This window comes from Anarrhichthys ocellatus, unplaced genomic scaffold, assembly GCF_004355925.1.
Source record: "Anarrhichthys ocellatus isolate YVR2014 unplaced genomic scaffold, GSC_Weel_1.0 scaffold35, whole genome shotgun sequence".
NCBI lineage: Eukaryota > Metazoa > Chordata > Actinopteri > Perciformes > Anarhichadidae > Anarrhichthys > Anarrhichthys ocellatus.
This window is the reverse complement of record NW_022280065.1, coordinates 2,787,567-2,798,585: the sequence shown is the minus strand read 5'-3', so window position 1 is coordinate 2,798,585 and position 11,019 is coordinate 2,787,567. Positions and strand designations below refer to the sequence as shown.

General features: G+C 40.1%; 1 protein-coding gene across 1 annotated transcript; it reads right to left on the bottom strand.

Moving 5' to 3' along the window:
- Positions 1-477: 477 nt before the first annotated feature.
- Positions 478-10,930, bottom strand: hcn3 (hyperpolarization activated cyclic nucleotide-gated potassium channel 3). The gene is made up of 7 exons (XM_031866670.1): positions 9,926-10,930; positions 5,203-5,632; positions 4,929-5,090; positions 4,149-4,367; positions 3,456-3,602; positions 2,290-2,530; positions 478-1,559 (listed from the first exon to the last, which is right to left on the bottom strand). The coding sequence occupies exons 1-7, from the start codon at positions 10,393-10,395 to the stop codon at positions 1,357-1,359; spliced, it is 1,872 nt and encodes a 623-aa protein (XP_031722530.1). The 5' UTR covers positions 10,396-10,930; the 3' UTR covers positions 478-1,356.
- Positions 10,931-11,019: the final 89 nt, after the last annotated feature.

Genomic DNA, 11,019 nt, shown 5'->3' with positions numbered 1-11,019 from the left:
GTGTGTGTGTGTGTGTGTGTGTGTGTGTGTGTGTGTGTGTGTGTGTGTGTGTGTGTGTGTCTAAACAAACTGCATAGGCTAAAAAAACATATTCATGTTTAAAGGGTATAAATATGTATATTTACATTACATAAGTATGAGGATCATTCATCAGAAAGTTTAAATAAAATTGAACAAATTCATGTGACTGCAGTCTCACTTTACATTGCTGTAAAATGGAGGACATTTGATAAACAATGGCTTTTTTCTTTGCATCAAAATTATTTGGAAAATAAATTCTCTGTATGAATAAAAACAGTCTAACAGCACAAATACACAAGAGATGTTTGTTTTGTCTGATAATAAGTTGCACAGATCAATCATACGTTTTTTTTCCTGCATCAACATATATATATATGCGCTGACTTTTATTTATTATTATAAAATAAATATATTATTAATGTAACTAATAATATATTATTTATATATTTCTGCCTATTTAAAGCGAAATGTTTGTTTGCATATTAATTGCCAGCAGAGAATTAAAACAGATGAAAGTGTTATTCAAAAGGAAAGTCAGTAACTTAAGTCCATGTGTGGAAAGAAATCAAAGTAATACTGGACACCGAATTGGAGAGATGAAAAGGTAATTTTTTTTAGATTACCTCTTCAAGTTTGAACACTATTAAATGTGGCCATTTAAACAATGATGCATATCTGTGTGCAATCTGTATCTGTACAGTTGGAGTTATTACATCACAGCAGCTTATCCTCAGTGAACATTGATATTAAATCGTGACTTGATGCAACCTTCAGATCTGAGGGATCATTAGAATCAGCGCTACATTCAGCCATGTGATGTGTAGCCCAGCTGGTGCTCCCGCGCTCGTATAAATGATGTGATGGATTATGAAACTGCAGTGCCAGAAAGCATACAGGCAACTAAAAATAACTATTAAAGCAGTATTTACATTTGAAAAAGCTAATGTTGCCAATGGTAAAAAAGCACATGTATCACCAAAGTTGCTGAAGAAACTAGAAAATTGTGATTTTTTTTTCATCGATTTGTAAATGACACAATGAATCTAACATGAAATATATACAAAGATCTAACACAAAATTTGATTTCAGCTAACGCCTTGAGAACCAAGTAACAAAACAAAATCAACTGAAGGTGCACTATTTTCAACCAAGTGCAGCAATAATGTGTAAATAAATAAAACTGAGGTTCTACATCCATCATTGAGCACTAAAGTAAACTGCAATTAGTCAAATTTACAACAAAGGTTTCTTTGTTATGGGGTCAAGATCAGTCACAGCATGACAAATATCCTCCACATTTCTGGCAGGCGTCTTTCTTCGTTGGTACTGAGGAAATCACTCATCTGGTGGAGGCTGATAACTGGGTCTGCGAGCCACCCGGCCCAGTCGGTCCACAGCCGCACTCTCAAACGCCCTCCTCATTAGAGGATGCTCCTCCAGGACCTCGTTGAAACTGTCCACGCTCAGGGAGTAAAGGCGACAGTAGGTTTCAGCCCTCACGGTGGCTGTGCGTCGTCCTTGGGTTAGCAGGCAGATCTCTGAACCAAGGAAGAGAGAGTCAGTTTAACCTTTAAAGCAATAGTTCAATGTATTGGAAAATCTTTCGCTTTCCAAGAAACAGATGAATGAAACCACTCTCATGTCTGTACAGTAATTACGAAGCTATAGCCATCAGCTGGCTCGCTCAGCTAAGCATAATGGACTGAGCCAAGCTAGCTGTTTCCCCCTGTTTCCCCTCTTTGTGCTAAGCTACGCTAACTGGCTGCTGACTCTAGAGTATAGATACGAAAGTGGTACCAATCTTATCATCTAAAAATAATTAAGAAAGCAAATAAGCTTAACTCGTAAAATGTCAAATTATTAGGTCTTCCAAGAAGGTAAACTAGATATATTTGGCTTTGAGACTGTTGGTTAAACGAAACAAGCAACGAAGACTTCAGCTTGGGTTTTGGGAAATTGTAATGGGTCTTTTTTTTTTGTAAAGTATTTTTTAAACATTTCTAGGCCAAACAATTCATCAGCTAATTATGAAAATTGTTGTCAGATTAATCAATAATCGATAAAATAATTGGATGTTGCAATCTTAGATTCAAGGCCGTGTCTGGATGATAAGATGTTGTACACATGAGCAATACATTTGTATAGCAAGTGCAGAAAAAGTGAAAAGGGGTCAGCGACAGCTTTAACAACAGGAGAGGAAACACAACCATCCTCTTAAGAATTTGATGGGAAACTTTTTGAAGGTTAAATGATTCACAAATGATTTACCTCCAAAATATGCTCCATCGTTGAGTGTAATCTCTTTACTGCCACGTGGGATGACAGTGACGCTGCCGTGCTGGATGAAGTACATTTTCCGACCCAGCGTTCCTTCTCGTATAATAAGGTCCGCAGGTTGGAAGACTTCGAAACGCAGCTTGGTCAGGATCACTGTCACAAAATGAGGGTCGGTGTTGGCAAACAGTGGCATGTTGGCTACAAGCCCACGGCAGTTATAGCTGACAATCTCCTGCATGGTGGAAAGAGTGGAGAGAGAAGACATTAAGATAAGTGATGCTGAGACATTTTCTACGTTACCATTGTTATCATTTTATTACATTCAGCTGTTCAAATGAATGATTCTGAGCTCATTTTATTGAGAAAGTAAACATATTCATTGATGCTCTTGTTTTACATGTGTGACAAGTTTTGTAGATCTGAAACTGAAGCTGATGTTTGGTCAATCAATTGATTAATCAAATAGAAAATGAATGATCCACTGTTTTGATACAGATTAACTGCTTATGCGATTCATGTTCAGACTATTTTTTGGACTAATCGCTTGGTCTACAAAACTTTAAACTTTTTGAAATGTCTTGTTTTGTCTGACCAACAGTCCAAAACCCAATGATTCAAGTTGCAAGAAGCAGAAAATCCTCACATTGGGAAGCTTTTTTTGTTGACTATCTAATCAATGAATTAACTACGAATCAGCTCATATTTGAAAATGTCCCCTTTGGCTTAAGGAAATTTTGATGGGCAAATTTCTGCTATCAACACCATTGATCGACTTATTAAAAAAAATAACACCGCATACATTTTTCATATCATGATAAAGAGAATATAAACATTGGAATATTATTGTGATATTGATTAATTGATGGACAAAAAATGAATCCAAACTTTTTAGATATACAATCATTTCAGCTATTTTCAAGCAAGAAATGTGAAAAATTGGTAAACAATCCTGCTACTCCAATGAGAGGATACGCTACTTTTATATCATTGTAAACTGAATATCTTCATGTTTTTGGACTCAGACTAATAAATATATTGCTTTTGAACTTATCTTTCAGGCTTAAAGTTGCATCTGTGTGGGCATGTCTCGATAAAGAGAGACATGGAGAGAAAGCAAGAGACAGAAAGTCAAATGGATGGTCTCATGAATAACACACCTCCTTCAGCGGATCACTGAGCTCTCCAAGGATGCTGTCCTCATCGAACATCTTGCCTTGGAATCGCTGCTCGTAATAATCATGGATCCTCTGTCTTACATCCGCCGGCAGTTTATGGAACGACATGTACTGCTCCACTTGCTTGTACTGAAATCATTTGTACAAAACACATGGACATTTGACCTTCATGAGGATACAATTGGAATTCCACAGAGCTGATGTCAGATGTCACATCTAGACACATTTTCTACCATGTGTTTGCTGAATTATTCCTAAGCACAATAAATACGCATTTATTATATTTGTTTTGTAGTTTTTTTCCATTTTTAAGTGGATTATAAACTAATTTGTAATGGGCATTAGCGAACAGTGATCCAAAACAATGGTGCCATCATTTCTCCATCATCCGTTCTGCTTTATCTTGTGAAAATCCCCTGGAAAGGGTTAGAGTCAGGTCACAAAAACAATTAGATAATATAAATATTCTCTAGGCATTTGGCACAATTTCCACGAATAAAGCATGAGTAGGTAAGCCTATGATATAAAACATGGCTGTGATATTAAACCTTGCAGCCAGAATGACATTAGCCTCCACGTGAAGCTATTGGGACATATCGTGCACAAAACAATTGAAGCTGAAGGTCAAAATGTTTTAGTGTGTTAATCTTTTGCAGACAGTGCAGAGGTGATTACCTTCTCTTGATACTGGCGATGTGATGCATCCAAGGACTGGACCAGGTTCGCTGCATGACCAAGGAACATGGCGTAGCAGGTGGCCCCCACGACCATACTGATCATGGTGAGCCAAACGTCAGTCAGGCCTTCTGGAGGGTGGGCACCATACCCTATACACAGCATGTGACTCATGGCCATAAAGAGGGCATAGGAGTACTGTAGGTGCCATGTAGTATTCTGGGAAGGACAGAGTAAACAACGAAGGGAGAAAATATACTTTACATGGCTATAGCCACATGAATGCAGCATAAGTGACGTTTTTACAGTAACATTATTCTACAGATAAAGGTCGCTAAATCATTTCCTAGAACTTTCCTGGAATGAATGTAATTTGGTATTCATTATAAGAAAAATAAATGCAGTTTTCAACTGGTGAACTTGTAATTATAGAAATTGTTTAACATTTGGGGAAATACAGTTATTCACTTGATGAGATGGGTGAGACGATTAAAACCAATCTAATGTCAGAGAGGGGCTTCAATCTCCTCATTCAAACTATTCCATTAATTGAATCAAATGAATTGGAACCTAAACAGTCTTTTAGTCAGTGCACAGGAGGTCAGCTGAATGAGTAAAATTGTAACTGGCAAGCATACAATTCCACATATATTACATTTTGGATTATGGTTTTTAAGTAAAAAACAATTTTCCCAATAAATTGAGATAGATTTGTTTTCCAGGTTTACATTTTTTTTGTAAAACATGCATGTGAGTATGTATTAATGAACATGTACTCACCACCATGTTGTTTTTGGATACCCAGCAGTCTGGGGGGAAGTCTTGCAGCATAGGCACCATGAAGGTCAGGCAGCCATCCCAGTGGCACAACAGCAGCATCATACCAATCAAGTTGACTATGCGCACCGCAGCGCTGGCCAGGTCATAAGTCATGTGGAAAATCTGAGAGAGAGGAAGTTGTATGGAAGAAAGAAGCCAACATTAAACTGGACAAAAGTTGAATTTCTGATGTGTACTGTTCTGTATGTCATCATGAGCCTCATCCTCCCTTTACCTCCTCCCACTGGTGAATGTAACGAATGAGGCGAGACAGTCTGAGAAGACGCAGCAGACTGAGGATCTTGGTGAAGCGCACGATGCGCAGGGCACGGGCGGTGCGGTACACGTCAGACGAGTCCTGCAGGGACTCCAGGTCTACAACGAGGAAGATGTAGTCAACGGGGATGGAGGAGATGAAGTCCACAAGGAACCAGGTGCGGAGGTATTGCATGCGGATATCTTTGGGGTCCAGGATGATGTGGCTGTCCTCTACCGGGATGCCTGTGCGGAAATTGAAAACCAGGTCCATGAGGAAGAGAGTGTCAGACAGGACGTTGAAGGTGATCCAGGGCCCGGTGTTCTGGTCTTCAAAGAAGGTGATTCCCCATGGCAAAATGACCAGATTACTCATCATCAACAGGAGCATCACGATGTCCCAGTAAAACCTGGACAGAACAGGAGTGGTGGGAGTGTGATGGTTGTGCAGATGTAAAGCTGTGAGCATTTTATGTACAACTAAACACCAAAACCTTTTCCACTATTGTTGTACAGTGATCCAGATACATCCAGTGTCCCCTTTTTGCTCCTTAATAAAATAATACGGTTTCTTGCTGTTTAAAGCTATTTTAGTGCTCTGAGCATCCTCTTGAGGACCTTTGAATTGTTCTTAAATGTATAAGTAAATGATAATATTCAAAGAAAATCTGAGGGAAATTAATAAAAGAAAGATTATAAATATTTATACTTATATCTAAGTCTGTCTTTTGCAGGCTAACAGAAATGCACTCCTGCATAAAATTAAAAGATTCAAAATCCAAAAATTATAATATAGTGTAGAAATTGTTATGGTGATAGATAGATACGAAATGTGTTCGCTACAGCAGCATTATGATACAGGTAAGCAATTAAAATTTGATATATATGTGTGCTACATAATGTGCTAACTTTACAAATATATCAAGCACATTAAAAATGCAATGAAAGCGCTATAAACACAGGAACAAGTCCTCTTACTGGCTCATACATGGAAGTGCTCTTGGTTTATACATGTGTGAACAGATATGAGCGAATTCTGGCAATAATGCTGATTGTCAAGTTGATCGTGCAACCCGAACTTCTTTGGGTTCAGAGTTCAGGAGAGCCCCGGGGAGCTTTTCGGGAGGTTAAAAGCCTTATAGCTGCAGGCAACAAAAGCTAGTCTATTGGTGTCTACAGTGTTTGTTTTGTTGCAGCTGTTCCAGAGTGTCTTACAGTATTCCGTAAACAGAGAAACACCAGTGACATACAGTAAAGTCTGTTACATGCATTATGTGCTTTTAGTAAGGAGGTGGAGCCAAGAGAGATCTAGCTTAGCTTACCTACCGTAGTTGCCTATTAGTAACCGCAACTCCTCGTTAAATCACAAATTTTCTGTTTGAATATGAATTAAACAAATAATATATAATTAGTGAGCTTTAGAGGTGCTGTTAAGCTATTTATTCGGCCTTTGGACACAGCCAGCCAAAAGCAAAGCTAGTCACCTCTTAGATCTGGCTCCATACTTACGACAGATTGGCTTCGATCTTCTAATCTACTAAGAAGAAAGCGAATAAGTCCAAATCTATTCCTTTAAGTATAGCATAGCATAGTATAGTATTAGCAATCAAGGTCAAGTGAAGTTATCGAATAAATAGTGTACCATCAAGGGAAGGTGAGCCGTACTCTCATAACAAGCTGCTGTCACAAGGGGAACCCCTTCTCATCAACAATGAATGGTGTTTACCTCAGCGGGCTCAATATTAAGACATTGAAGAAAAGAGAAACGTCACTGCCACTGGAAATGTCTGATAGGCGGTCTGCTGCTTTTAGTATGTTGAAGCCCAGATGTCTGCGCTGCACATAGCTTCAATCATCCCTGTCTGCTTCGTGTCATAGAAGTCCCATTTTCCTATTAGTGTCCAGTGTCTCGTTATACACCACAAGTACACGGTTTGGGTTTCCTTACATGTTGTTTCCATCACGAATCAATCACTTCGGGTCTCTCTCTCTCTCTCTTCTCTCTCTCTCTCTCTCTCTCTCTCTCTCTCTCTCTCTCTCTCTCTCATGACAGAGGCACTGTAACAGAATATGGACCAGACTATGTCTGACTACCGTCACTTGTCAGTGATCACCATATGAACCCTGTGAGAAAATGATAGTGTTCTTTAGCCGGTCAGAGCAGAGACACAGGAAGGGATAGATTAGTTCCCCATTCTCATTCACGTTTATCCCTCCATCTATCCATGTCGTCTGTGTCTACACGCTGGTTTACATGACTACTTATCATCTCCTCTCATGTTGCAGCAGATTAGTGGATGCTTGCTGCTAATAACTCCACCAAAGACTCTGGACGCCATTATGGCTGTTTACATGAAGCGTGTGAGAGGCAGAGTTAATTCTGCTGTATGAAAACCTTTTAGACGTTTTAGCTATTAATAAAAGCGGGAGTGGAACAGGAATAGGAACGTGGTTTTATAAAAGCATTTTATGTTGAATCTAAATCCAGGATTGAGTATTACTATAACTATTACATAATTAATAAATGTTCTGACAAAATAGAGAAAATAAATCTGGCATCTGGCAAGACTGAAATAAACCCGTCCAATCATTTCCTTTGGCCTGAATTAAATGATTAGACGGCCTACCTGCCTCTCCACCTGCCTGCATGCGCGCACTCTGCATCTGCACTCATTGTGCGTCACCGGAGCCGTCCACAAGCTTGACAGCTGTGAGTAGTAACAATAGCCACGTTTGATGTTCACGTTCATTCGTTCATGATTATTATATGTTTACATTCATAATGATCATTTTGAGGGAGTGGCTTTGGAGAGAGGTCTGAAGGGACCATAGACAAGTGGAAGTAGTCACCGTGACATCACCCATTGGTTTGTGGACTGCTGTTTTAAAGCCTCGAGGTCGGTATTTTGGCCGTCACCATCTTGGCATTTGGCTGTCATCATCGAGGGCTTTTTGCAATGAGAGGGTGGAGCAAAGTACATCCAAACGCTGAATAAGACATTTTTAGGGGACCAAAATGGTTCAATTAACTTTCATGAACTGAAAACAAACTGTGAAAGGGTTAAAGTTGTAGGATGAAAACAACTACAACTTCCAGGACGGACAACGCCTCAAAGCATCCCCTGTTCTATTGTCTATTTTACTCTAAACGGGACCATCATTTACTAAATGAACATCATGCTGTATTGAATAAGACTTGAAACTAGTGATTGAGACCATTTGAGACAATGTTTGATGAGGTAATAAATCAAGTGAGAAGTAGGGTCATTTTCTCATAGACATCTATACGATCACACTTCTTAGTAGAGGAGGAGAGGAGTCGCCCCTGATGGCCATTAGAAAGAATTCAAGTTTAAGGTACTTCTACATTGGCTTAACTTATCGGACTCTGTGGTTGCCGCCTGGCAGGAACGGGCTGACAGTGTTGCCGACTTGACAACTTTCTTGCTAGATTTAGCAACTTTTGAAGCTTGTGCTGCTCACTACATTCATTGTTAAAGAGTTGTTCAACACTGGGCTGGCTTTTCGGTTGGATCATTTCAAAAAATCTAGCGTACTCTTGTTAGTTACAAATGCTAACTTTAAAGTTGGTACAGATATTCATGTTTTGCAGAGGATGAAGCCCAGTGACTTTGGAGAGCCCCTGACTTTAAGTTCAGATAGTTTTGACCTGAAAGCTTCGTATAATAATCTTTACTAAAAACAATAAGGGAGGAGATAAAGATTTGACAAGAGGCCTGGTGATGAAAAAATGTACCATATAATGTGATCGCAATGCCACTTTTGGATATCAGTTGTATGTCATTCCGTCATTAAATGCCAATTTTAAATTGGATTCAAAATGCAAAATGAAACCAGCTATCCAACCTTAACCACTAAACAGGAAAGCTGTAACCACAAATGTGCTATTCCAACTCATCCATTAAAACGGGGAAGTTGGAGCATAAGGTTTAAGGAGAGCAGGCCTCCGGTAATCCCCCCCCTCAGCTGTCTGTGTATTATTGCACAATAGAGCAAGATTGGAATTATAGGGATTCTTATGGGCAATAATCCCTCTGCACGTGTTTATCCTCTCTGTCTGGCATAGGCCTGGTGTTTAAAAATTGTTTAAATTTGATGGCGGCTATTATTAGGGACCACACATACGGATTGCTTGGGGCATCGCTGCTAGGATGTTGCTCCGCCACAAAAGCTGAATGATCTGACAAATCCTCCAAAAGTGAGGCTAAACTAGAGCAAAAAAATATTGGCTGTTTTTCAAATGGAATACATTGGATCACTTAAATTAACAGGATCAATGAATGTAGTTCTACCTCCTCCTCAGCAGGGAGAAAGGGAGTTTCCAGTAGTATCATTAATCCAGATGAGCTTGTCCTATATACTGTATCACTAATCAAATCCCTTCATCGCCTTATCATGTGAGACCGACCCTGACATCAGCTGCTGTCTTTGAAAAATTGCATCTCAGCACCGTCACAGTCTGTTCGGTTGGATGTAAACTGGATACAGTTCAAGGGAAGATTGAGAAAGATTAACGACCAATTGGGGAATCTTGTTTTGGCAAAAGGTTACTGACTTGTGTTTTCACCCATTTTGCATGTTCTGTTCATGTTAATGTAGAAATAATGGGGGCAAGCATTCCCACAAACAGCACGGAAATAAAAAGGAAACCGAGGAAACTCTGAAGATAACCTCATTATTACCTGAAATCACTGTAAGGGTGGATGATCCACACTCCAAAGCTCTTGACCCTGGCCTGCTCAGCAGCAACACCCTTATGGCTGCCGAACATGCGCAGGGAGAACTTGTTGACCCCGGGCTGCAAAATTGACACTAAATTCTTCTGGAAGTAGGTGGACTGGTCCGATGAGGGTTTTGTGTAGTCGCTGCCTCCTTCGCCCTCCTCGTTGGTTTCAAGTACGCCATCTGGATCTGCCGTAAAGTCGTCATTGTGAGTCTGAACCAAGGAGAAGAGCGTCTTGGTCACATCGGCCCTCTTCTCTGCCTTTGGGGAGGGGGTACCAGGGGGGGTCGTCCGCTGGGAGCCGCTTCTCCACCTTGAGAAGCGGAGGCTGCTCCAGCTGCGGTACCTGGATGTCTCCGGTTTGTGAGACGGGCTCTCGCTAATGTTTCTCTGGTCCTCGGTACTCCTGGAGAGGCTGTTCATTTTCATACTTTGCACTTTAAACTGGGCAAGACAAAGTGGGCTCTATTTTCCCTATGACTTGGCTTGTAGGGACCTGGTTGTAAAGTTCACTTACTAAAAAAGTAAACTGCAGCTGCCATTTTCATTTCATGCATTCTTTTAGTGTTAACTTCCTTCACAAAATAAAAAAAACTTTTCTGAAATACTTTTAGGCAGGCTGTAAACATAAAGTAACATGCAGGTACTGAGATTAAAAATATAAAACAGTGACACCACAGCGACTAAAAAACACTTTTAGCTCTCTACAGATTAGCAAATACACATTGCAAGTCTCTAAATCGTATATAATAGAAACAATGGCTTTCTCAAATCCATAAAAAGTTGCAGCCATTAAAAAAAGTACTTCCCTGTGATTTGCTGAATGAATCCTCCGCCCCGTAAAAACAAAAACTTCAGCCTCAGATGTATTGTGTGTCCGTCTTTGTTTGATCGAACGCAAATTGACAGAGAGGCTTCAGTAGTCTTCAATAATCGGCTTGTTGGCATAACTGCGTCCACTCACCACTCACATATCCTCCTCCTCCTCCCCCTCCTCCCGGCGGTGGAAGAGCCCGCCCTCCTCGAGGACGAGTCCCGGGTGGTGATGCGGCT